The following is a 27,703-nucleotide window of genomic DNA, read 5'->3' as shown; positions in this document are numbered from 1 at the left end:
GACGGCTGAGGCTGTCCCATCATTATTTCTTCCATAAAGCCTCCCACAGTGCCCTGAACACAGTAGGCACTCAGCAACATGAACAGATGACCGGTGCCTGGGCAGACATACCTCTATTCCCCTCTTTAAGTTAGCCTGGTTCCTTGGAGCTTACCTGTTTCTTCACCCTCCTGAAACCCTTTCTTCTTAGCACCTCTCTCATTTCTTCCATGCGGTCCTTGGACAGGGCTTAGGGGAGAGGACCACCCGTCTCACCTTGAACACACTCTGGGTCAGCCCTTGCTTGGGGTCTGTGTTTGTCACCTGGTCAGGGTCAGGTCAGAGTTTCGCTTGGAATGCGGTACCTCGAGCTGGGTTGAGCTGGGTTATTCGTTCTCTAAGGCTCTTGTGGGAGAGGAGGGAGGCACAATGACAGACTTGGGGTTTGTAAGAATGAAAGGTATCTATTTAAAGGGAAAACAGTAACAGAATTAGGCAGAAGTGACCTGAGGAGCCTAGGCCCCATGTTCTCCCGTTAAAGACAAATCTCAGCTCGAAAGTCCAGTTTAAGATCCCCACAGCCCCTGGGAACACAAGCCCCCTGATTCTAATGCCAGCTGCTGACTGCTTCATTCATCTGCTTTTTCATCTTTTTCCATTTCTTCAGCATCTTCTGCTGTGGTCATTTCTGCTGTTCCTCCCAGTTCCGTTTGCTCTACTTCTGACTCTTTTCTGCTGGCTTCTGAAACTTTCCTCTCCAGTCCCTCCGACTCCTTTCCACTTAAGTCCCCTGAGAATTTCTGGTCCAGCTCTGAAGGCCTCCTGTAAATTTCTCTCGATTCCCTTCTGCTCACATTTCCCGCTCTTTCTGCACCTGCCTCTCCAGATGCTTTCTTGGCAACGTCTCTTGAATCTTGCCCCGTGGCTCCCAGCCCTGTTCTCTGAAAGGAACGGGTTCCCCCTACTTCTCTCTGCCCGTTTTCTTCTTGTCCAGTTGCTGTGATCCTCAGAATCTCCTGAGACAACTTGTCTTCTGTCTCTTTCTCGTTCTCAACTGGCTCTCGTTCCCAATGCTTCATCACCTTCTCAGGCTCGTTTCTTTCTCTTCTCATTATTTCCTTCTCCCTTACCATCATCATCTTATTTTCCAATGCAATGGCCTCTTCTGGAAAACAGGAAATAGGAGGGAAGAAAAGTAAAAGTTTGTCCATCTCTGGGCCTGGGTGAACCTCAACCTATAGGGGCCTGTGCTTCTGAGAGATAGCACGCCTTTCCAAAAGCAGAGAAAGGGGATCATTGTTTCCTGAGCGCCAGCCCTGTTCCAGACATCGTGTGAGCTGCAGAGGTGATACCATTCGGTTGTCATGGAATTGCATAGTGTCAGTGATTCAAGTTCGCAAAGGACCCGAGACTGATGACAGAAATCACAGCCAGTGGTCACACTGCAGATAAATAAATGGCTGGACCAGAATTTGAACCCAGGACGGTCTGCCCTCGGAGCACATTCTCTTTCCCTACGAAAAATAACATAGGAACTGGAAAATCACAGAGGGGTTCTTTTCTCCAGCACCCTTATTCTGCATTTCTCTTTGTCCCTGGGAAACACATTCATCATTTTTTGGGAGGTTCCCTATCAAAATATGAGCACACTGTTAGCAGGAAGTTCAGCTGGAGAGCTATGTTTACAACCAAAGTGATCCTTGCCCCCATGTTTTTATGAGCTACAGAGAAAAGTCACAATCCCCTCCTGAGTTCCTCCATATTCTCTTTCTGGAAGCCCCTGGTCTCTAAGATGCCTACAAGCACGCCCCCCCTCCCCCCCCCGCCCCTCCCCCAATACCCGAAGTTCACAGCAGGGAAAAGGCCGCCATTTGGTGGTGAACACATGTGCAATGGTGCCGCCTGCTGTTCCCGGAGGGAAGTGCCAAGCCGTACCCGGCCGCTGGCCCCAGGGCCTTCCCAGTGGGTTTTCAGGATACCTTCCCCGGCACGTGGCCCGCCAAGGGGATGGGAAGCTGCAAGGTGCATCTGCCCTTTCCCTGCTGTATCTCTTCACATCAATTGCCCCTGCGGCTTCTGAGAGCAGCTCTAAGGGCCTGTGGGAGCAGGGGCAGATTCCCTCCCTGGGGAGATCCAGCCACCATATGGCAGGCTCTGGATAATAAAGGGCTGTGATCTGGCTGCTTGGGTGCCCAGAAACCTCACACCCAGCTTCCCGCTGCTGCTACTGGAGGACTTCGGCCTCGGTGCCTGGAGGGGCTCTGTCCTCCTGGGGACACAGAGCCCAGACCTGGCTGCCTCTCACTGCGATGCAGCTGGAATGATACACCATCACAGAGGGGGAGGCAGAAAGTGGGTAGAAGTATGGGTTCTGGGCCAGGCTGCCTGAGACTGAAAGCCACGGTGGGACTTGAACCCTTCTGCCTCTGTGTCTTCATCCATAAAACCAGTAATACTTATTTCATAGTGTTCTCAAAGGGATCAGGAGAGTCAGCTCACATCAAGCCCTTAGAGGAGGGCCTGGCACACAGGAAGCACTGAATGGAGAACAGCCTCTTTCATCACCCCAACCCCCTGAGGCCCATCCCTGCTGACTACCGTGGGGCCTGGGGTTCCAGCCACCTCCTCTTCCCTCAATCCTTCCTAGAGCTGGGGGATGGGCGAGGGGGGGGGTTTCAAGGGGGATTTTCGAGGCTTCCCTGGAGGCCAGACTCCTGTGTGCCCTCACCTGGCCCCTGCCTTAACGTGCCAGCCAGGAGAGCAGTGTGATGCAGCAGGGGACAGTGTGGCTCCAAGTCAGACTGCTGTGTGACCTAGGCAGGTTACCCGAGCTCACTCAGCCTCCACTGCTCCCCCCAAAAAAACCAGTAGCTACTCCTAAGGTGGTGAGGACTGAGCCAGATCCTTCCTGTCTGATGCTTAACCCTGTGCGGGAATGCAGGAAGAGCCCCCAAAGTGTAAGTGTGCGTACAGCGTAAGCTGCTGTCATTCTGCCGCTGTGTGTTCGCCCCTGCTATTTCCCACCAGAAGTGCCCTCCCCCTTCCTCCTCATGCCTAGAAAGCCCTTGGGCATCTTTTGGAGCCTAAAGCAGATGATTTTTCCTCTTTGGAACCTTCCCGCTCTCCCCAGAGACAGCCGGAGTTCTCTGCTGGTGCCACAGAAGAGCGATGCCTCCCAGTCAGTAGTGCTCGCCCCGCAGGAACCCATTTGCCGACAACTCAAATTGCCTGACTTCGCCCCCGGGCTGTGGGCTCCTCTGGGGCAGGGGCTGAGCCTCTGTCTCCCCCAAATCCCACACCTTCCCAGTGCATGGCAAGTGTTTAACAAATATCTGATGAATCAACTGGAGAAATACAGGGGTGGGCTCTCGGGGAACACGGTGTGGGCTCTGACCGCCCCCCCCCAGATGGGCTGGACCGCCCGCCTCTCCTGCCCCAGGGAAGGCCTGGGGTTTGCAGAGGGAGGGGGGGCACCACAGCCAGAAGGCTCAGTGGGCCGTGCCAACCCGGCTCCGAAGGAGCTGCTGGAAAGTGCGGCGGAGGACTGACAGAAAAGAAGGCAGAAGAGAATCCTGAAGCTACCTCCTGGCACTCACCTTTCTCCCTCTTTTCTTTCAGCGTCTCCCTGTAGTTCGTTTTCTTCAGCTCTTCAATGATGCCCTTGTTGGCATCATCCAAGGCCTGTGGGTGGAGAGGAGCCGGTGAACTCTTTTTTTTTTTGTTTTTTTGTTTATTTATTCTTGAGACAGAGACAGAGTGTGAGCAGGGGAGGGGCAGAGAGAGAGGGAGACACAGAATCTGAAACAGGCTCCAGGCTCTGAGCTGTCAGCATAGAGCCCGACGCGGGGCTCGAACCCACGAACTGTGAGATCATGACCTGAGCTGGTCAGGCGCTTAACCAACTGAGCCACCCAGGCCCCCCCCCCCCCCCCCCGGTGAACTCTCTTAACCCCTGTTGGCATCAGCAGCTCCCTTTCTCCACCCAGGCCCCTTCCCCAGCAGGCAAGGCTCTGCACCAGCCTTGCCACCCTCCCTTGTCCCCTGGCTCCTCTGTAGACTCCTGCCCTGGGGCTAATTTAGACTTCCGGACTTGGAATTACCCACACTAAGTGGCAGGGGATACACAACTGCGGGGAACTCGGACTTCACTTCCCTTGGGCTGAGCTGTGTATTTGGGAGCTGTCTCTGCTCATTCTGACCTCCTTACCAAAAGCTTCTTTTGGCTTCAGCCAGTGTAGAGTGGAAAGCCTCTAAGCACTCAGCAAGGCAGTGAGCCATGGAGAGGCCTCAGAAACACACCGTGGGTGGGGCTGGGGTGCTGGCCTGTCTTCAGAGGGGCTTCCGGGGCATCTGCAGCTTCCCCAGGGGCCTGGGCCTCAGCCTGTGCTTGTGTTGTTGCGGGCAGAGCAGCAGTAAGCATGCGGGAACCATCCGCAGAAAGACCACGGGCCTGGATGCTCCTGTTCAGCGTTGGTCTGCCCACTAGTACACATTCCTGCCCAGGGCTGCCGGTCCAGGAAGGTGAGGCGGCAGGGACCTGGTCTCCTGAGGTGTCACCTAGGGCCGAGACTTCCCCGTGCCTCTCATTTTCAAAACACTGCCCTGCCTTCAAGGCGACCCCAGACCCTCCAAGATGGGAAAGCCCAGCCCTGCCTCCCGCCCTGGGCTCTCTCACTCCAGATCCCCTGGTCCCTGCAGCACTGGTCAAGAATAGGGATTTTTGCCTTAACCTTCCCACTGACAGCAAGCTTCCCGAGGGCCAGGACCATAGCTATCACCTTTGGGCTGGGCAGCTCAGAGCTAGCTAGTGGTCAGCAAATATGTACTGGACTGAACTGTCAAGCTCCATCTGCAGGGCAATCGCACAGAAGGACATCAAGTGGGAGAAACCATGAGTGTGACTGGAGAGCTCTTCCTCTGGAGGGCAAGGTGCACATTTGGGGAGTTGACCCCCCAACAGAGGAAGAAGACAGCGGTATGACGGGCCTGAGCTGCCCTGGGACAGGTGAAGGGAGGGCACAGACTGCCTCATGGTGGACTCTCTTGGGAGCAATTTCCCCCTGACAGGAAAGGGGTAGTCCCACCAGGGTCCTCACAAACCACAAGCTCAAGTCCTAAAAAAACCAAGTACATCAGGTCTCTCCTCTGCCATTCCCAGCCCTTCGAGTCCAAGCTGGTCCACTGACCGTCTGGGGTCCTCTGGCCCTACTCCTGCCACAGTGAGCCAGCCCGTGCACCCAGGCCCAGGACCTCTTCTCTGCCTCCCACAGACTCCTCAGTGCCCATGGCCTCCTGTGCCTTCAGAGCCCTCACCCCTTCTCAGTCCAGCCAAACCCTGCTGTCCTGGTCCTTCGAAGCCCAGAATGAGACCCGCCTCCAACTGCAGCATCCTTGCCTGTCACTTCCCAGGGTCCCTGCTCCCTTTTGCGAGTGCCTGAACCTTCAGTCTGGTCCCTAAGGCCACCCATGCCCTTCATGGTACCCCTAGTTACCATGCCTGGCCTCTCCTGACCACGGGGGCAAGCTCCCCAAGGACAAGGCCCTGCTTTTTGTTGTTGTTGTTAAGTAAGCTCCATGCCCAGCATGGAGCCCAACTTGGGGCTTGAACTCACACCCTGAGATCAAGACCTGAGCTGAGATAGGAGTGCCTGGGTGGCTCAGTTAGTTGAGCGTCTGACTTCAGGTCATGATCTCGCGGCTTGTGAATTCGAGCCCTGCATCAAGGCTCTGTGCCGACAGCTCAGAGCCTGGAGCCTGCTTCAGATTCTGTGTCTCTGCCTCTCCCTGCCCCAACCCCAGTCACACTCTGTCTTTCTCTCTCTCTCTCTAGAGAATAAACGTACATACACACACACATACATACATACATACATACATACATACATACATAAAAGACCTGAGCTCAGATCAAGAGTCGGATGTTCAACCAACTGGGCCACCTAGGTGCCCCGGGACAGGGGCCCTGCTTAATTCACACCAGCAGATGCTTACTGGGGTCCAGCCAGGTGCTTGCTGGTCGTAGCTCTGGAGTTTCAACATGGGGCAGCCTAGGCGGGCAGTGGGAGGTGGGGAGGCCAGGGGATTCATGCCAAACTGCCTGTGTTGTCGAGGGTCGGTGCACAGACCCTGCTGAGGGTGTGTATTTGCCTGGAGTGGTTCTGGGAGCAGTGGCCAGCCTGATGCACCTGCAGACTTCCCTGGATTCCCCTCTGGTCTCTGTGTCCTGAAGCTTGCAGTCTAGGCCGGCACTATCCAACAGAAATTTCCACCACCATGAGAATCCTCTAGATCTGCGCTATGTGGTACCTGCAAGCCACATGTGGCTACTGAGCATTTGAAATGTGGCTCGTGTGACTGAGAAACTGAATTTTACATTTTAGTTACTCTTAATGCGTTTTAATCTATATAGCAGCATGTGGCAGGTGGCCACCTTAATGAGAGTAAGCAGTGCGGGTCTAGGCGTGGGAGGCTGTCACACTGTATTTCTTGTTGTCTCCTGGAGGAGGCAGCATTTTACAAACTGTTAAGTCCCAAAATCAACTGAGAAGATTTCAACCAGCATTAAAGAAAAAATGAAAACTTTAAGAGAATATAATAGGAAATATCAACATACATAGTAATGGGAAATATGTTTTGTAAAACGTTCGTTTCTGTTATTTACTTCAATTAAAAAAAAATTTTTTTTAATGTTTATTTTTGAGAGAGAGAGCACAGCAGGGAAGGGACAGAGAGGGAGAGAGAGAGACAGAGACAGAGAGACAGAATCTGAAGCAGGCTCCAGGCTCTGAGCTGTCAGCACAGAGCCCAACGCAGGGCTCAAGTTCACGAGCTGTGAGATCATGTCCTAAGCCGAAGTCGGACGCTTAACCGACTGAGCCACCCAGGTGCCCCTCTATTGTTTATTTCAAATAGAAATAGGGGCGCTAAGCGTCTGCCTTCGGTTCAGGTCACAATCTCACGGTTCCTGAGTTCGAGCCCCGCATCAGGCTCTCGGCTGTCAGTGTGGAGCCTGCTTGAGATCCTCTGTCTCCCTCTCTCTCTGCCCCTGCCCCACTCATACTCTCTTAAAAATAAATAAACTTTAAAAAAAAGAAAGAAAGAAGAGTATCGGGGTTGCTGAATAAACTGACGGCAGTAGCAAGCATTCGAAAGCCACTATCCCTCCTAGAATGTGGCCTGCAGTTGGTGGGTAATAAATACCTGCAGACTGGCTAACTGAGGGGCTGAGGGGCTGAGGCCCACCCACCCCTTCCCACAGCCAGGGCCCACCTTCCCACAGCCAGGGCCCAGGGGGGTGGGCAGCTCACGCTGATGATGGCTTGCTGCGCCTCGTTGTTATGAACCAGCTTCGCTCTCTCCAGGGCCTTCTCAAAGTTGCTCACAGCTGACTCGAAGTCTCTCAGCTTGACTGGAAAGCAGAGAGGAGGCACGGCACAGGTAGATTGTGACACTGTGTGTTGCACAATGCGGCTGCCTGGCTGCTTCCGGGGTCAGTGAGAAGCCCCAGACCTCAGGCAGCATCACTGGCCAGCACCACCCTTTCCGTCACCTTCCTGGGCCATCTCACCACTAAGGACCAGAACCTAGGAGCCTGAGTCTTGGACAGCAGGCCATTCAGAGAGGTCAGAGAGGAAACTCCAGGGCAGTGGGACAACCCCATCTTCTCCCAACTTAAGATTGTTCCAGAAGTGGAAATCCGTATTTTAAAAATATTCATTCAAATTGCGCAAAAACGCTGCGAAGGCCACGGAAATATCAAAAGGTTGGATGCGACCCACGGACCAGCAGCTGGAGTCCAGCCCCTGCACCTGCGTGATCTGAACCCAGAGAGGAAGTGGCGCTGTCTGAGCTCACTCACCCAGCTCGTTAGTGCTGGAGCTGGAACCCACTCCCTGACTGACTGGCCAACTCCCCAAGGTTCTGAGCCTGGAATGCCCAAAGCCCAAGCTCTGCCCGCAGGGCTGCACGGCCTCTAGAACTCGGTGGCTCCCAGGCGACTGCATCTGATTTTTTCCATCCCAGAGAGGGGAAGCTGAGAGGGGCCCAGCGGCCCTCGGGGGCAAGTGAGTCGAGAGTGGAGAGTCGAGAGTCGACTCAGGGCAATGTCAGCTCTGACGGGTACACTGCATTTCCCCTTGAGGTTATACCATGACCTCCTAAGAAAAGGAAAGAGTTCTAGGAAAAGCTCCAGTCATCACACCTTCCCCCAGCTTAAAGCTTCCACTGGAAGTTTCTACCCATATTTTTAGGGAAGAATCTGATTTGTAAATGAGGCCCATGAGGCCCTGTGGATCTGCCCCTCAACACCCCCACCCCCGGCCCCCAGGGGCTCCAGCTGGAACTGGTCTCCCCCAGCCTTTTAAATCAGCCGAACTCCTAAATGCTTCTAAATGCTGTCCCTTTGGCTGGAAAGCTCTGTCCTCAGCTCTCGGAGCAGCTGGTGCCTTCTCATCCTTCAGGTTTCTGCTTAAAAGTGACTTCCTTGGACATGAAGGCAGGAAACGGTTACCAGTGGTCATCCCTACTGTATGCCCAACTTGGCGCCTAGAAGGTGCCAAGGAAGTATTTGCAGTACGAGTGAGTGAATGATGATGCCCTTGATTATAGCACCCGCTGCATTTCCCTCCTCACTGGGGATCAGCTGCTCACCTGGGGCAGGGCGCTGAGCTCTGGTCGCGGCTTCATTGCGTCCTAACCCGTGACCTGCAGCCATTTCTTTTTCAACTTCATGTTATGAAATATTTCAAATATACACGAAGTAGATGGAGTAGTTTGATGAGCCCCCACTACTCACCCAGCTTCAACAATGATCAAGCTACCACCGATCTTGTTTCATCTATTCCTCCTCACCCCTGCCCCTTGCTGGCTTGCTTTTTACGACTTCATTGAGATGTAACTATCATATTATAAAGTGCACCATTTGTAAGTATACAGTTCAGTGATTCTTGGCAACTTTATGGAGGCGTGGTGTGATCCCCATGACCCACTTTCAGAATATTTCCGTTACTCCGTAAAGGTCCCTCAGCAACCTGTTGAACCACTCAGCGCCTCGTTTACCCCTACCCCTCCCACCGTGTGCAAAATGAGGAAGATAACACCTTCGTCATTGGTTCACATGGTGAGTAAGTGCTAGAATGCATGTGCACAGAGCACCAGGGCTGGGGGAAGTGGCGCTCTTCTGACAATGGCACAGTGCTATGCTGGTCTGTGGCCGAGCTCTTCGACGGCAGGGCCAGCTTCCGGGGTGCCCCAAGCTCGATCTGAGCCTAGCTTAAAGAAGGCACTTACCACACGCTGGGCAAAACAGAGGGGTTTATCGTCCACCCTCAGAGTCAGAATTAACCTGGCCAGACTAAGGGGCACCTGGGTGGCTTAGTCGGTTGCGCATCTGACTTCGGCTCAGGTCATGATCTCACGGTATGTGAGTTTAAGCCCCGCGTCGGGCTCTGTGCTGACAGCTCGGAGCCTGGAGCCTGTTTCGGATTCTGTGTCTCCCTCTCTCTGCCCCTTCCCCACTCGTGCTCTGTCTCTCTCTGTCTCTCAAAGACAAATAAACGTTTAAAAAGAATTTTTTTTTTAAACAAATAAACATTAAAAAAAATTAACCTGGCCAGGGATACACTGATGGTAAAGCTTCTGGCCATGGCATGGCAGCGGGCCCTGAGGGCTGGGAAAGGTAGGGCAGTCCTCTCTGCGCCCATACCTTGTGCCTGTGCCACCAGAACGCTGGCGTTCAGCTGCCACTCGATGTCCCCTTCTTCCTCAGCACACTGCTGGGACTTCTCGCCGTAATGCTGGGCCTGCCAGGCCTGGTCCAGCTCCAAGTAGCAGCGGCCAATCTCGTGGAACAGCCAGGTCTTCTCCAGCGTGGTTTTTGCCAGAGGGATCTTCTCCTCCCACCTGGGAACACGAAGAACCAGGGTCGGCTCTTTCCACCCAAACCCTTTACTTGGCCACAGGAGGCCAGGGCTCCTTCCCGGGGCAGGACAGAACTTGTGCTCCAACTACCAGCTCTTTCAGACACGGGGATGGAGCCATAAGCGCTAAGATATTTCCAAACTAACAAAGCTATTTTGGTACATTTACGGAATCGAATCCGATACAATCGGAGATAATGTTTACAAACTTGCGTTTCAAATAACATAGGGGCACCCAGGTGTCTCAGTGGGTTAAGTGTCCAACTTTGGCTCAGGTCATAATCTCAAGGCCCCACGTCAGGCTCTGTGCTGACAGCTCAGAGCCTCGAGCCTGCTTGGGATTCTGTGTCTTCCTCTTCTCTGCCCCTCCCCAGCTCATGCTCTCTCTCTCTCTCTCTTTCTCTCTCAAAAATGAATAACCATTTTTTAAAAATCTCAAGGGGTGCCTGGGTGGCTCAGTCGGTTGGGCATCTGACTTCAGTTCAGGTCATGATCTCACAGTTCATGAGTTCGAGCCCCACATGGGGCTCTGTGCTGACAGCTTGGAGCCTGGAGCCTGCTTCAGATTCTTTCTCCATCTCTCTGCACCTCCCCTGCTGGCTGTCTCTGTCTCTGTCTCTCTCTTTCTCAAATATAAAACATAAAAAAAATTTTTTTATCTTTAAAAATAACATAAAAATAACATTAAAGAATCTCATTAAGTATACAGAAGACAAAATCAATACCGAGAAAATATTAGAATAAAAAAAACGCGAGACCTCAATAAAGTAAGAGCAAGATTAATCATTGTCTTCGGGGGGGTGAAATTGAGTAGTTTTTCTGCTACTTTTCCATATTTTCCAAATTAATATTTTAACAATAAGCACAGATTTACTAGAAAACATTTTCTTTCTTTCTTTTTTTTTTTTTTAAAGTAGGCTTCACACCCAGTGTAGAGCCCAATGCAGGGTATGAACTCATGACCGTGAGATCATGACCTGAGCTGAGACCAAGAGTCTGATACTTAACACACTGAGCCACCCAGGAGCTCCTAAAACATTTTCTTATAAAAAGATGCACATAGGTGGGTGAACTCTCAAACTCCTCCATCTTTTGGCACATAGACACCAGGGGCCATTCAGGAAACCAAGTTGCCTGGAGCACAGGGTCCTGGTGAACGAGTCTATTTCGATCCAGCACTGAGCACCGGTAGGACAGCTGCTCTCAGGGGTAAGCGAATGGGCCCGTGGAACCTCTCCATGCAGGCTGGTCGCCAGGCGGGCCAGGCTCTCTCCGGAGTTTCCCCGGGGCTGAGCTGCCCCATTGGAGCAGATTGTTGGCCCAGGGTTGCACACCAACACTTCAGTGATTGGGTCACCTGGAGAACTCAGCCTCCCTTCCCAGAGAGTCCACGTTGACTTCCCAGAGTCACAGAAGAGCCTCAGAAGAGATCCCCAAGGTCAGGCAGTTCCTGAACTTGCCCAAGGTGAGAACCATCTGGAGGGCTTTGTTAAAACCAGGTTCTTGGGCTCCCACCCAGACCGGTAGAATCAGAATTTCCAGTGCAGAGACAGATATTCATATACCTGTACTGCAGGGGATTCTTGTCACTGGGAAATTTTGAGAAGATGCTGATTCCAGCCAATTAACAAATGAGCCTCAGAGCTTACAAAACGGCTTGCCCCTGGTCACCTAGCAGAGCCTGGAGGCAAACTTGGGTCTTCTGATGCCTCTTTGCCTGGCATGCTGGCCCCTGGGTGGGAGTCTGGTGGGAAGTGGGGAATCCTGGCCCGAGGGTGGGGCAGGGACAGCCCTGAGCACTCACGTGTCGATGGCTTGCTGGAATTTCCCAACTCTGGCAAAAACCCTGCCGATGTTGTCAAGGGCTCTTGACTTAGCATCAGGAAGGTCACTGTGGGGAAGAAGCAGAACAAGTTGTTCACTAGAAGTTGGCCATTCTTTGAGCTGTAGGAATTGAAAAGAAGCAAAGACAGGGCCTCTGGCCTCCAGGACTCGGGTAGGGTGGGTTGGAGGGATGACATCCAGGAGGCGAGGCTGTGGCACATAGGCCCTCTCGGGCCCTGTGGCCATGAATGAACACCTTTGGAATCTTTCCAGAGAATAATCACTCAAGAGCTTACCACATGTCCTTTGATGCAGCAATTTCCCTTCTAGGAATTTACCTGGAGAAGGGCATTCTTTAAAGCACTCTTTATAATGGTAAACATCAGAAACAATCTAAACCAGTGCCCTAGTGCTGGCAATTTTTGTGTATAAAAAAAAAAAAGTCCCTCACATATTAAGTTAAAAAGCCAGATTATAGGGGCACCTGGGTGGCTCAGTCGGTTAAGCATCTGACTCTTGATTTCGGCTCAGGTCATGAATCTCACAGTTTGTGAGTTCGAGCCCAGAGTCAGGCTCCATGCTGGCAGCATGGAGCCTGCTTGGGATTCTCTCTCTTCTCTCTCTCTTTCTCTCTGCTCCTCCCCTGCTTGCTCTGTCTCGCTCTCAAACTAAATAAATAAACCTAAAAAAAAAAGTCAGATTATAGGAGCATATACTAGATCTATTGCCCTGTTTGTGCCAAAAATAAACATGCAGGCCTGAGGCACGATGCTGTGCCCCTGGCCTGACGATGGAGGAAGGAGCCATGGATGAGTTACGCTCAATGCACGGAGTACAAGTGTAGAAGGTGGAAAAGGCTGGAAACAGATTCTCCCTAGAGCCTATAAAGGGAGCACAGCCCTGCCAACACATTGGTTCTGGCCCAGTGACAATGGCTTACGACTCTACCCTTCAGATCTGTAAGAGAATGAGTGTGTGTTATTTTCACTCACCAAAAAAGAAGTGAATGAATAAAAAGTGGGCATTTTTTAAAAGATTTTCTCTCTCTCTTTTTTTAATAAGGTTTATTTATTTACTTTGAGAGAGAGAGAGAAAAAGAAAGAGCACAAGCATGCGTGGGAGGGACAGAGACAGGGAGAGGGAGAGAATCCCAAGCAGGCTCCACACTGTCAGCACAGAGCCCGATGTGGGGGTCAAACTCATGAACTGTGAGATCAGGACCTGAGCTGAAATCCAGAGCCGGATACATAACCGACTGAGTCACCCAGGCACCCCTAAAGATTTTATTTTCAAGCAATCTCTACACCCAACGTGGGACTTGAACTCAACCCCAAGATCAAGAGTTGCATGCTGCATGGACTGAGCCACCCAGGTGCCCATTTTTTGGCACCTAAAATGAGCACCTGGGTGGCTCAGTTGGTTAAGCGTCCGACTTCGGCTCAGGTCATGATCTCATGGTTCGTGGGTTCGAGCCCCACATCGGGCTCTGTGCTGACAGTGACAGCCCCGATGTGGGGCTCTGTGCTGACAGCTCAGAGCCTGGAGCTTGCTTTGGATTTTGTGTCTCCTTTTCTCTCTGCCCATCCTTTATTCTCTCTCTCTCTCTCTCTCAAAAATAAATAAACATTAAAAAAAATTTTTTTTAATGGGCATTTTTAAAAGAAGTTGAGAGGTGGGCGCCTGGGTGGCTCAGTCGGTTAAGGGTCCGGCTTCGGCTCAGGTCGTGATCTCTCGGTCCGTGAGTTTGAGCCCCGCGTCGGGCTCTGTGCCGACAGCTCAGAACCTGGAGCCTGCTTCTGATTCTGTGTCTCCCTCTCTCTCTCTGACCCTCCCCCCATTCATGCTCTGTCTCTCTCTGTCTCAAAAATAAATAAACATTAAAAAAAAATTATTTTTTTTAATAAAAAAAAGAAGTTGAGAGGATGTAAGTCTAACTATTAACAGTGATTACCCAGGGGAAATGGGAGTATGAGGAAAACTATTTATTTATCCATATTGTTTAAATTGTGTACAGTATTCCTGTAACAACAGAAAAGAGAGTAAGATATTTCCATAAAGAAAAACACAATTGTTCCCCTTACATTGGTTACTTACCATCACCACCATACGAACACTCTGATCTGTCAAAAACTTCCTCCCCAACAAAGAAAATAAGAAAACCCTCCTCCAATGCTCCCGTCACCCCTAGCATCTCCTCCCACTCTTTCCCTCGTCCCCACCCAAGGCCCTGCCATCCAGCGGGCTCCTGTGTCCCCCATGAAACTTGGCACCTTGGACTCATTCTCCCCAGTGTGAACAGAGCCTGCCTTTCAAACATGCACATCTCATCAGGCCATTGCTCTCGCCGCAGAAACATGCACACAAAAGCACCGAGTTGCACTGTATTGCTGTGCATGATGACAAAAATGGAACATCCTGCATGTCTGCCCACAGGGACACAGTGCAAGAAATTATGTTGTGTGCTGAAATTCCTTTCTCTGGAGCCATTTAAAGGACGAGACCCTTTCCAAGGCACATGCTTTTTAAAAACCACAAAAACGAGTTGCTTTTGTTTTGAGAATCCTAGGTATGTGCTTATGTACAGAAATACACAGGTAAATATATTGCAAAGGGGCCAGAAGGCCACATGTCTACATGACCCCCGGGAAGTGAGGGGGGTATAGTCCTGGGAGGTGGGGGAGGAGGGGGGGACTTCCAAGTTCTGCTCTCTGTGCCACAGAGCTCTGGACCAAGTACCACACTCAAATTAGTACTTGTGTAAAAACAGACTCGGCCCTCAGTCCTCTTCAGCATGGGATCTAGACTGCCACTCCCCATAGGTCCTGACCCACCCCCCGCAGCTTCCACCCCTGCTGCTTCTCTCTCTCCGCCTAGGGTGCCCTCCTCCCTCTCTGCTGGTCCACTTGGTTGACCTGTCCTCTCCGAGGCCCCCTCAGCTCCCGCCAGTGCTCCCACCTGCCTCTCCTTGGACCTTCATCCACATTGTGCACCTGCTGCTCTGATGGCACCCCCGATGGCAGCCTCCCCCTTTTAGAGAGGGTGCTCTGCTATGGTGTGATGAATGAATGAATGAATGCTAACTTATTCATAATACCGTGTAACAAGAAATAATAGCAATGATAAAGCATGCAATCTAGAGTCTCTGAAGGGAGAAATGAGGGCTGGCAGGCTCTGGAGGTGGGGGGGCACATGTGGGGCATTGCTGATTACAACGAGGGAGGACCCGAACTCACAAACGAGACTGGAGGCCCCTTCATGGGTGTTAAAAAGGGCCTAACATTATCAAAAGAACACCTCTATTTGTTTAGCCACTTGGCATGCATTTGTCACATGCCCACTAAGTGGCAGCTGCTGGAAAGGGAAAGGGATATATGATAGTCCCTTCCAAAGTCCAAGGGGAGCCAAGATCCACATGGAGTGTGGAGAGGGAACATTAAAGGGGGATTTCTATATCACCCAGGGGACACACATTTAAAATTTGAAGGGGGTGGTGGTGCCTGTGCCTGAGTGGCTCAGTTGGTTAAGCAGTGGACTCCTGATTTCAGCTCAGGTCATGATCTCGCGGTTCGGGATCAAGCCCCACATTGGGCTCCACAGTGACAGTGCATGAAGCCTGCTTCTGATTCTCTCTCTCCCTCCCTCACTCATGCTCGCTGTCTCTCAAAACAAATAAACTTGAAAAAATTGTCTTAAATAAACAAAATTTGAAGGATGGGAAGGAGGGAGCTGATAAAGAAAGTGCTGGCTAGAGAGAAGGAAGTCCTCTTTAGGGGCCGCAGGAACAGAGCCACAAGGTGCTGGCCGAGGCCCAAGACGCCCAGGGGCCTGGAGAGAACTAGGTCAATTGGGGCCAGGACAGGTCAGGTCAGGAAGGGCAGACCAAGCTGAGCAGAACTGGGAGCTGGAACTTCATCCCGACCCACGACTGGACTTGTTTTGCACAGAAGGGCCAGGTGGGCTCCAGGAAACCCAGGATGGAGGAATCAGTCTAGAAATGAGGAGGGTCTGGACTGAGCTGTGGGAGGGAAATGGAAAAACACCGAGGAGACAGGAAGGAGGAGGCCCAGACGAGACGTAGGCTGGCTGGGCATGAGCACGGAAGGGAGGGAGGAATCTGAGAAGCTGCCTGGGCTCCTTCTTGGGGACTGAGTGGCCAAGAGAGCCATCCCCGCAGACAGAGAACCCTGGAGCAAGAGGTTGGGGAGGAAGATAAGGGGTTCCACTTTGGACATGTTAAATTTGGGATTCCTGTGGGACACCCAAGTGAAAATGCCTGGGATTCGGTTGGCTATGCGGACCTGGGGCTCGGGAGGGAGGGGTGGTGAGAAGCAAAGGTAATAAGTAAGTCCTCAGGGCCTGGGAGACAGCTGGATTCACGGCACTGTCAACACATATCTCATTTCATCCTCATAGTCCCTGAGTCGGTATTATTATGCCTTCATCAGAGATGAGCAAACCGGGGAGATGAGCAACTTAATCAAATCCACACAGCCTCAGAGTGCCAGAGCCGGGAATCAAACCTGGGAATCAAACCCGGCCGTGTCTCCAAAGCTGCTGGGTTGTTTTCTACTTCCAGAACAGCCGCTATGGGATACTTCTGCTCAGTACGCAAAGGCCAGTGAGAGATGAACTGGGAATGAATAGCACACGGGGCCCCGGTGAGTGAGGAGAGGGTGGGAGGCAGGAGCCTTCAAGGAATATGGTTTGACCCAGGGGCGCCGGGGTGGCTCAGTCAGTTGAGCGTCCAACTACGGTTCAGGTCATGGTCTCGTGGTTTGTGGGCCCCGTGTCGGGCTCTGTTCTGACAGCTCAGAGCCTGGAGCCTGCGTCAGATTCTGGGTCTCCCTCTTTCTCTGCCCCTCCCCCACTTGCACTCTGTCTTTCTCTCTTTCTCTCTCTCTTTCAAAAATAAATAAACATTAAAAGATTTTTTATTTTTTTATTTTTTTATTTATTTTTTATTTATTTTTTTTAATAATGAAGTTTTTTTTTCAACGTTTATTTATTTTTTGGGGGACAGAGAGAGACAGAGCATGAATGGGGGAGGGGCAGAGAGAGAGGGAGACACAGAATCGGAAACAGGCTCCAGGCTCTGAGCCATCAGCCCAGAGCCTGACGCGGGGCTCGAACTCCCGGACCGCGAGATCGTGACCTGGCTGAAGTCTGACGCCTAACCGACTGCGCCACCCAGGCGCCCCTAAAAGATTTTTTAAGAAGAAGGAGGAGGAGGAGGAGGAGGAGGAGGAGAAGAAGAAGAAGAAGAAGAAGAAGAAGAAGAAGAAGAAGAAGAAGAAGAAATAGGGTTTGACCCAAATGGAGGAGTGACAGGGAGCACTGTGCAGAAGTGGGTTCACAAGAGGCCTTGGGTGCCAAGTGAAGGCAGGTGGTTTGAACCCGCAGACAACAAGGGGCCAAGGCCAGTGTGTCAACAGGGTTAGAAGGGTTGGGGGATGAAATGCAGGTCGCTGGAGGTGAGGTGTGGGAGCAGCTGGAGGCAGAGACAGCCGAGCCCCTGACCTGTGACCGGAAATGGATAATGGGAGGTGGGAGAGAGGCTCAGACTGTGGGCAAATGGGAACCGAGCAGGGGAACGTCATGGAGGGCTCTACAGGTTAGATTCAGGATGACTGGAAACTGATGGCACCTTGAGAGGGACCCTCAAGTCTTGGGAAGAGCTGATACTGGTATTCGTACTATTATGGATACCTGGCACTATCCTGAGATCTTTACATGGACTTCTGCGTGGTTTCTTCCTTCCCCTCTATCACGAAGGGGCTGTTATGCCCATTGACAGAGGACACCCAGCTGGGACAGGGGAAGTCCCTTGCCTCAGGCCCCACGGCTGCGGTTTTGGCTGCGAGGTACAATTCCAAAGCCCAGGTGAGGCGGACTCTAGAGCCCTGTGCTCTTGGTCAGCACCATAGTTTCCAAGACCCTGCTCGATCTGACCCCTGCCATTTCGCCTGGCTTCCTCTTGGTCACTCTTCCCCTGGCAATACTCTGTGCTCTCCAGCATCAAGCTTCCATCGGCCTCCTTCAGGGTCCTCCCACAGACCAAGTGTGCTCCCCAGGGCCCAGTCCTATCCTCCTAGAATATACTCCTCATAGCACTGAGTCCTGTACTTCTCCTTTGTGACACGTCTCACAATTACCATTTATTAGCTATGTCATTTTTTTGTTTTACATCTGCAGGGAGATGACCCTTATTTTGGGTCACTGCTGTGTTCTTAATGCTAGCAACATGTGGCAAGTTTGGGGTTGATATACGCTTGTTGAGATGATTTAAGAACAGAAATACCCTTGGGGCACCTGGGTGGCTCAGTCGGTTAAGCCACCCACTCTTGATTTCGGCTCAGGTCATGATCTTGCAGTTCGTGAGATAGAGCCCCGAGTCTGGCTCTGCACTGACAGTGTGGAGCCTGCTTGGGATTCATTCTCTCTCTCTCTCTCTCTCTCTCTCTCTCTCAAAATAAATAAATAAAAACTTAAAAAAATAAAGAATAGAAATACCCCTCAGAGCCAAACCTCTGGGAGCTTTCTGGCATTGGGGCCACTTCCTTCCTCTTTGTGGCAAAAAAGCTGACAGTCTAGGTCCGCCTCTTAGCCTCGGTCCTAGGAGTTCACCCGCCAGCAGTCCTGGCAAAAGGCCAGGCACGGCCCCTGCCCCCCTCGTCTGCAGGCCCACGGGCCTCAGCCGCTCAGCTTTTCCTGGACACTCACTGTTCCTTGGCGATCTCCAGGTCCTTCCGGTGGCTCTGCAGGGCTGCGACCATCTGCCCCAGCTCAATCTGGGCGTTCCCTATGCAGCTGTACAAGTTTCCAAGCAGCTCATCCTTGTTGGGCACCTCCTCTTTGTTCCATTCCAGCACCTTCTTCAGCACCTTCTCAGCCTTCTGAAGGCTCCCTTCAGCATTGCCGCTGCTCAGCACTAGGAAGGGGAACAGGGGACATGGAGGCGGGAGCAGCCTCCTCAGGCTGAGGGGAGAACCCACCTCCCCACAGGGGATACCATCCACAGGCCAGCGAAACCAGGGTCTCAGGCCACAGTGCTGCATTCCACCGCCTGGCGAAGGCCTCGCCCTTCCAAGAACACTACCCACACATGTCAACGTCCTCGAGGCTCTTGAGGATGTAGCGGGCTGTCTGTGAGGGCTGCCGTTTGCGGTCTCGCAGCCATTTCTCTTGCATCAGCTTCCGGTCCCGCTCCCTGGCATAGATGGGCTTCTGCTGTCTCCAGAAGTTACTGCGGGTGTCCAGATAGTTGATGCCTGTCATGATGAGGTCCTCCACGGTCAGGCCGTGCTTGATGGTGCCTTTGATCAGGTCTGGGGAGAAGGGTGTGAGGAGAAACCAACTAGAACAGGCATGTAAGGGAGCTACCTCCTCTTGGCTGGGGATCCTTGCTGCGGGGGCCCCTGTGGGGCTCTCTGTTTTGAGTTGGAGAAAGCAAGGGCACATAGGTGACAGAGTAGCTCTATGTGGACCCAGGTGAGGCCAGAGCCCCCTTTCCAGGCACTCCCAGGGTGCCGAATTCAGTGCACAGGCGTCTTATGGCAAGATAGAAGGAGCTAGCAGAAGGGGCAGCTGGCGGATAGCTTTCTGAAAGGACCCCAACCCGCAGGGCTCCCTTATTTCAGGTTGTGTCCTCTGAGAAGACTAAGTATGAATGCACAACCTGGTCCAGGTTACCAGTGCCAAGTGATTCCCCAGGTGCCAGTGGGTCAAGTGCAAGCTGGGAGCCGGGGTGGGGGAGTGGGGGCGTGCCCAGGCTCTGCCCGCCTGCCTGATCCGAGGTTAGAGCTGGTAGCAAAACTGCAGGGCTTCTTGGGGATAATTTTCAGGCTACCCCTTCCTCCACAGAAGATCCTCTGGAGGGAAGGAAGTTTTCAGGCCTCTTTCAGAGATGGGCCAGCAGTGAAGCTGCTCGAGACACAGACCTGCAGGGCGTTCTGCAGATGCCCTCAGGAAGTCAGTTCTGGAGAAAAGGCATTTGATTCAAGGATGAATCCTGCTTAGGCTTATCAGCTAACGGCAAGACTCCCACCCTCCCATTTCATTTCAAGGCTCTGCCCTATTTTCTGCCACCGCCAGCACAGTATGGTGGAAAGAGCGCTGGACCTGAGGTTAGGAGGCCGGCCTCTGGTGCCAACTTTGCCATGAACTTGCTTGTCACCTTGGACAAGTTACTCCCCATTCAGGGTCTCTCTTTCCTTATCTATAAAAGGGGGGATTAGACCAGATGAGGTTTCAGAACATTCGAGTACTAGTATCGTAGGATTTCCCCCCAGCAAGTCCCAGCTAGATTCCTTTGCCCGTTGTACAAATTGAAGGCTCCGAGGATGCCCCTCCAAGGACCCACATCTCTGGTGTTCCCTCGCAGGGCACCATAATGCCAAGAGCACTGGTTCTGAAATTGGACGTCTTAAGATTCAAGTCCACTGTTTACCTATGCGCCACCTTAGGTGAGTTACTTAACCTTTCTGCACCTGAGTTTCCTCATCTGTAAATGAGAACGCTAGGAAAACCTGTCCATAGGAGCATATCGGCTCATGTTGCACGACAGGCTCTGTCTCCCGCTCGTGCATTAAGCACCCGTCCCAGATTTCTTCTGCCCCAAGTTCCCTGTCGCAAACAAAGTGTCTGAAACCTTCATCCAAAAGGAGCTTCTCCAGATACTCCTTGTCCACGTAGAGCTCGCCCAGGAGCTGGCGGACAATCTTCTCACTCTTCAACGAGCCCTTCCGCTTGGACTCTATCTTGGGGTGGTGTACGAGGTGTCTCATGGGATGAGGCTTCTGCTGGGCTTTCATACTCTGGGAAGATGGAGTGACACCCGACAGAGCCTCAACAGGGATCACAGAGTACCCAGTCATGGCCCCAGAGTCTATGATCCCAGACATCTCCTCCAGGGCCCTCTCTGTGCGCCCAGAACCACGGAGTGTGTCTGGCCTGGGAACAAGACTGCTCTGGGGCCGGGGCAGAAACCCATGGCCGCCCGTGATGGGCAGGAGCTGACCGTCCCCAGGTAAGAAGGCCACCGAGACCTGTGCTGCTCAGGCCCATGTGGGCTTCTCCTTGGGCGGGCTGTGGTGTCAGAACCAAGGCCCTCACCTCAGCCTGCTTGCTCAAGAAGGAGACGTCCCCTTTGTTCTTCAGCTTAATTGAAGAAGGACCTGCAAGGAGAGAAGTCTGGCTCAGGTCTGCCAGGCCCTCAGGCATGATCTATCACCTACTTTTATGTAGAAATGGCTGTCTTTGGCAGGGGGTGGTGGAGGTTGTGGCAAAGCTGGCTCTGAGCGAGCCCAGCAGGTTAATGGTACCCGGGTGCTTGGAAGGAATAACAGCCTCCTAAGAGCTGGGCACCCCCCTCTAGCCCAAGGCCAAGGCCGCCAAATTTCCAAAGGAAGGCAGTCCCTAAGCACTGGAGGAGTTCTCTATCCCCAGGCATTTCCACACTCTGCCGCCCACCCAAGGAGGCAAACTCGTGCTCTCCTCCCTCCTCCCCCTGCCACCAACCTGACAGGTAAGTCCAGTCCTTGGTGCAGATGTGGTAAGAGAGGAGGCCAGGTCCTAGGGCAGGCTATGCTCAGAACCCCAACCTACCCTATGAAACCAGGCCAAAGACAGGCCTAATGTGAACAGCCTTCTCATCTGGCTTGGAGGAGAACCAGAAGTTGCAGCGCTGAGCACAGTGGCTCAGGAGCTGGTCCTCTGGGTAGACAGTTCCTAATCTCCAACAAAATCAGCAGCAGCTAAATCCAAGCATGCTCCCTGCAGGCCTGGTGGTGGCTGCTCACTCGTATCTCCAAGCCTAAGGATTCCAAGAGCCTCCCTGGATAAGGGCACAGGTCCAATGGTCACTCACTTCCCACTGAGTTGTTGATGGCTTCCTGGGCTTTCTGAATTCCAACTTTGAATTCTCGGTCAGGCCGCAACTTGTAGCCTCGATGATAGAACACCAGCGCAAACTCAAAGTCCCCCATGGTGTACAAGGTCTCAGCCTTTTGTAAAATCCCCTGAAATGAGAGAAGTCAAATTGAGGTGGACAGACAAGGCTTTATGGGACTTAGGCGTGGTGGAACAGAGAGGGTCCTGGGTTGAGGATCCAGGTTGGGATGCAGGGGCAGGTAGCTAGGTAAGTGACCTAAGGCGAGAAAACGGCATCAAACCCTAGGCAATCTGGTTAGCCTGAGTCCTCCCACCCATACGTAAAGTCACCTTACAGAAAGTCGGGTCACCCTGGAGCGAAGCCTCAGCATCCTGCAGGGATTTCTCCAACTCTCCCATCTTCAGGAAGCATTTGGACCGGGCAACCAGGCAGTTCTTATCTCCATTCTGAAGGTGAAGAGCCTAAGAAACGAACCACCCAGGTCGACAGGCACCAGGCAGCACGAGGTAGAAGCGGGACCAGAAAGGGCCTCCCAAACCCTCCTGCCAGGGCTTCCGGGGGGATTCCTCAGGCCAGCAAACATGTCTCTGGATCTGATCAGACCAGAAGCAGCATAACACTGATCTTCGCTCCGCCAACTTGACTGTCTGCATGTAGCTCCTCTCAGACAAGGTCAAATCACTAGTTGTTGTGGAAGCGACTGGCTGAGAAAGATGCAGATACCACTCTGTGGATATATAGAATTTCCCCAAAACATCTCGGATTCCTCCGGTCCACTCAGGTGACAGAAGCTTAGGATTTTTTTGCGCCTACTGAGTTCACCTACAAACCTCAAAAGGCTGCACTACACTCAAAATACATGTGTGAGGCTAAGCACTCTGAAGGCTAACGAAATGGGTTTTAGGACACCTGCCACTTGAGGCATCCATTCCCCAACTCTCTCTTCCTTACTCCCTTATTGAGAAGGAATCACTATTTCAGGAGATCAAGATGAAAATGCTAGCAAAACTAAAACTGTGATTTGGGGAGTAAGGCGAGAATGGAACACTTCTCCCCATGTCCTCTCTTCTGTCTGAAATCATCATAGGTGCTTTGACGTACTGTCCTTCCTGAGGCATCAGACTGTACTCACACCTTTCTAAGACCTACTTTTTACAGGAAGCAGCTACTGGCTTTTCCGGAAGAAGGCTACTTCTCAACCAAAGCTATTTTCCCTCAGGGTGTTCTTTTCACTCTGCCTGAGCTTCTCCAGGATGGAATGCGATCCTGAAAGAGGAGACTGGGTGGAGGCAGGGATCCTGAACTCAACCCTTAACCCATCTGGCCAACCAGTTCTGGTTTTAGGGTGTGGTTGGTGAGCCAAAGGGACAAAAGACTTTGGGTAGCAGTGGAGAAGCTTGACTTTAGGGGGAGTCTTGGGACTGGTTAGAGGGCTATCCTGCCACTCCCTTTGGAATAAGAAGGATTGGTTGTAAAAGAAATTGTGGTAAGAACATCTAACAGCTTCCTTGTGAGGGAGTATGTGTGGTGGTTAGTATCTAGCACTGGAATCTGACTGCCTGGGTTTGAATCCTTTCTCTTGCCAGTTCAGTGAATCTCGGACATGTAATCCACTTCTACATCAGTTTCCTCGTCCATAAAATGGATTCATAACAGAACCTCCCTCATAGGGTCATACTGTGCTTAGCACCGTAGGACGGGGTGGATCGAGTCATACCAAGGTTATGTACAATGTTAGTGATATACTGACCATCTGTGAGCAACTGTGTGCCAGAGATTGCACCACTTGTACATGCAGCCTCCAAGGGTAATAAAGGCTGCTCTGTGGAAAGAGGCCAGTGAGTCACAAAACATTCAGCAAAAAGTAGAAGTCACTGTTAATGCAGAGAATGGTTATTAACAGCAGAAGGCAAGTGAGAATTGGTAGAAAATGGCCGAGCGGTGCCAGTAGTGCGTCAATTAGGCACAATTGAATCATAGAAACAATAGGGTCCTCCAGCACTACGGGGACCTCAGTGTCACCGGGAATTAGAAGGGGTGATGGGTAATCGGTACGTTCAGAGCGCGACTCACATTGCTGAAGCTCTGGGCAGCTTTAGAGAACTCCCCGCACAGATACAACCGCTCGCCTTCCGCCATGTAAGAGGGAAAGGTGCTTCGCAAGGTGTCAGCTTCTGGGTCCGACATGGTGACCGCATGCGGTGACGCTGAAGCAGAGAAAGGGAGGAAAAGAAGCCGGAGAACCTGTGTGTGGCGTGTAGAAGCCCCGTCTCCTAGCAACCGGGAAGCGTAGAGGTGCTTCCGGCCCCTCCCCTCGCTCCTTAGGGGCGGGAGTCCCCGGGACAACAGCTTCCAGCGCGCGCATGCGCCGGCCCAGCAGCGCACTGGGTGAGGGCGTGACCCGCGCGTGGCTGGTGACTGCAAGGTGGCTGCAAGGCGGCTGCGCTAGGCCGTGTTTACTGTTGCCTGCTCCGTCGGTTTTCTCCCAGGTTGCATCGTGTCCGGAATTTACAGCCAGCAAAGTGGGAAGAGGATTGGAGGCAGAATTCCAAGTAGGGATAAGGCATACGTGGCAAGGATGTGTGCACCATGTACGGCCACATTCAGGATGTGAGGATTTGCAAAAGACAGCGGAAGATACTGTTGGGTTGAACCTTACTTTAACCCATTTATTGAGCACCTGCTAGGGGCAGGGTCTGATCGAGGCCTTTCCTGACTTTCCCCATTCCCTCACTCTCTCTGTCAACAAGGTAGACTAGATTATTTCAGGTTACAACAGACAACCTGCCTTTGCGACATTACTTTTTTTTTTTTTAAGTTGATTTTGAGAGAGAGAGAGAGAGAGAGAGAGAGAGAATCCCAGGTAGGCTCTGCACTGTCAGAGCAGAGCACTGTGACGCTGGGATCCATTTCACAATCATGAGATCATGACCTGAGCTAAAACCACGAGTCCCGGGCTTAACCGACTGAGCCATCCAGGCACCCCTGCGACGTTACTTTTTAAACGTCAACTTCCAGGGGCGCCTGGGTGGCGCAGTCGGTTAAGCGTCCGACTTCAGCCAGGTCACGATCTCGCGGTCCGTGGGTTCGAGCCCCACGTCGGGCTCTGGGCTGATGGCTCAGAGCCTGGAGCCTGTTTCCGATTCTGTGTCTCCCTGTCTCTCTGCCCCTCCCCCGTTCATGCTGTGTCTCTCTCTGTCCCAAAAATAAATAAATGTTGAAAAAAAAAATTTAAACGTCAACTTCCAGCGGCCCCTGAGGCTCCGTCGGCTGAGTGTCTGACTCTTGATTTCAACTCAGGTCATGATCTCGCTGTTCTTGGGTTCCTGTGTCCGGCTCCATGCTGGCAGTGTGGAGCCCGCTTGGGATTCTCTCTCTCTCTTTCTCCCCCCAACTTGCACTGTCTTGGTCTCTCTCGAAAATAAATAAACTTTTAAAAAAAGTATAAAAAAAAACCAAAACATCAACTTCCAAAGCCAATGAGATTGTGACCTCCATTAAGGCAGGGGCCTTGTCATAACCTTGTATTTCCAAAAGTCAACTGTCTGGCACATAGTAGGAGCTAAATAAATCATTGTTAAAGTTTAAATAGTAAAAAGATGGTCTTAACCACACACATGTACACACAAATGGATACATGGAAAACTGAGGAAATCTGAGTAAGGATCACTGAATCCTATCAGCGTCTATTTTATGTTGTGTTATTGACTGTGCTCAAGTTTTTTTTTTTTTTTTAATTTTTTTTTTCAACGTTTATTTATTTTTGGGACAGAGAGAGACAGAGCATGAACGGGGGAGGGGCAGAGAGAGAGGGAGACACAGAATCGGAAACAGGCTCCAGGCTCTGAGCCATCAGCCCAGAGCTTGACGCGGGGCTCGAACTCACGGACCGCAAGATCGTGACCTGGCTGAAGTCGGACGCTTAACCGACTGCGCCACCCAGGCGCCCCAACTGTGCTCAAGTTTTTCAAGGTGTTACCATTGGGGGAAAATGGGTAGAGGGGTACCTGGAATCTTTTTATTATTTCTTACAACTGCCTATGAATCTACAATTATCTCAAAATAAGTGTAATCAAGAATGTCTTTAATATCAAGATAAAAAATAATGTGTTTCCGGGTGCCTGGGTGGCTCAGTTGGTTAAGCATCAGACTCTTGATTTCAGCCCAGGTCATGATCTCATGGTCCATGGAATTGAGCCCCACATCTGGCTTGGAATTCTCTCCCTCTCTCTTTACCCGTCCTCTACTGGCACACACACACACACTCTCTCAAAATAAATAAAACAAACTTAAAATATAAAAAAAAAAAAAAATTTAAAAAACGCCCACAATCAGAGGTGGTTGCTGGGCCACCTGACCCGCCAGCTGATTCAATTCGGGTGGGGAGCTGGAGCCCCAGGCCCGGCCATGCTGGAGCGGTGCTCCACAGGTGTTCACGGAGGACCTGAGGACATGATGGTGGCATTGCACAGGTGGCTAACGGCCACTGGCTGAGGAAGCCGCAGCAACTTCAAGGATATCACCCCTGACAAACTTCTCTTGGCCGTCAAGACCACAGTTTCCCTGGCCGTCAAGCTAAGCCAGGCCCAGCTGGGGGCTATCTGCGTGGGAAATGTGCTTCAGCTCAGGGCCGGAGCAATCATGGCCAAAATCGCTCAGTTTCTGAGTGACACCCCAGAGACTGCCTTTGTCCACTGTCATAGACAGTTTTCATCTGGGCTCCAGGCAGTGGCCATCATAGCTGGTGGCCTCACAAATGGGTGTTATGATATTGGCATGGCTTGTAGGTAAGAATTTCTTTCTGCCGGAGCTTACCAACCAAATTCTAACAATAAAACTAATCTTCATCTCCAAAAGCAAGCAAACAACCACCACCACAAAACACCCCACAATCAGGCACCACTACACAGCCTGACTAAAATAAAAGACTGACTTTATCAGATGTTGGCAAGGATGTTGAGCAACTAGACTCTCAAACGCCGCTGGTAGGAATGTAAAACGGTATGATCACTGTGAAACAGTCTGGCAGCTTCTTAAAATGTTAAACATATGCTTACCCTATGACTCAGCCATTCCTCAATTCTTGGAAATTTATCTAAGGGAATTCAAAGCTGTACACAAACATGTATAGCAGCTTTATTTTTATAGCCTCAAACTAAAAACAAACCATTGGCAGGTAAATGGATCAACAAACCGTAGTTAGACCACATAATGGGATACGACTCAGCAATAAAAAGGAAAGAACTGTGGTACATACATAATATGGATAAATGTCAAGCTAATAATGCTGAGTGAAAAAATGCAGATGAAAAAGACTCTATGATTCCATTCATATAAAATTCCAGAAAATACGGGGGCACCTGGGTGGCTTCGTAAGCCCAAAAGAAAAGGGTGCTTCCTAGGAATATGGACAGAGGGCAGGAAGGGATAGAAGACGCAGGAGCACAAGTAGCCTTTGGGGGGCGGTGAAGGATATGTGCGCTATCTTGATTGTGGCGATGTTTTCACGGTGTATACCTGGGTTAAAACTCATCAAGTTGTACGCTTTAAATATGGACAATTTGTTGTACATCAATTACGTATCAATAAAGTCATTAAAAAAAAAGCACATTTATTAAAAAGACCTCCTGAGTTAACAGAGGCATTTTTTTTTTTTTAATTTATTTTTGGGACAGAGAGAGAGAGAGCATGAACGGGGGAGGGCAGAGAGAGAGGGAGACACAGAATCAGAAACAGGCTCCAGGCTCTGAGCCATCAGCCCAGAGCCTGACGCGGGGCTCGAACTCACGGACCGCGAGATCGTGACCTGGCTGAAGTCGGACGCTTAACCGACTGCGCCACCCAGGCGCCCCAAAAAAAAAGCACATTTAAATAGCAATAACAATGTGTGCTTTGGGCAGGTGACAAAGTATTTTGTGGTCTTGACAGCACCCAGATGAAGAAGGGAGCCAGGCACTATTTTCCTGGTTTCACAGATGGAACAGTGAGGGTGAGAGAGGTGACAGGGTTTGCCAGAAGCCACAGCACCAGGAAATAGGTGATCTGGGCTGGGGCCCATGCCTTAGGTTGGATTGGTTAGGGTTCAAAGCACTGG

The 27,703-nt window shown here is 51.5% G+C and overlaps 1 protein-coding gene across 1 annotated transcript; it reads right to left on the bottom strand.

Moving 5' to 3' along the window:
* Positions 1-423: 423 nt before the first annotated feature.
* Positions 424-23,951, bottom strand: ODAD4 (outer dynein arm docking complex subunit 4). Its single transcript, XM_086687317.1, has 12 exons — positions 23,683-23,951; positions 21,939-22,070; positions 21,586-21,736; positions 20,832-20,893; positions 20,368-20,533; positions 18,821-19,045; positions 18,441-18,648; positions 11,701-11,787; positions 9,683-9,879; positions 7,287-7,387; positions 3,576-3,660; positions 424-1,144 (listed from the first exon to the last, which is right to left on the bottom strand). Exons 1-12 carry the CDS (start codon positions 23,794-23,796, stop codon positions 609-611), a joined length of 2,064 nt encoding a protein of 687 aa, XP_086543443.1. The 5' UTR covers positions 23,797-23,951; the 3' UTR covers positions 424-608.
* Between the last annotated feature and the right edge of the window lie 3,752 nt (positions 23,952-27,703).

The sequence above is a fragment of the Puma concolor genome, chromosome E1 (genome assembly GCF_028749965.1).
Source record: "Puma concolor isolate L17-30 chromosome E1, mPumCon1.1.hap2, whole genome shotgun sequence".
NCBI lineage: Eukaryota > Metazoa > Chordata > Mammalia > Carnivora > Felidae > Puma > Puma concolor.
Note: the sequence above shows the minus strand (reverse complement) of the source record. Positions and strands in the feature narration are given on the sequence as shown.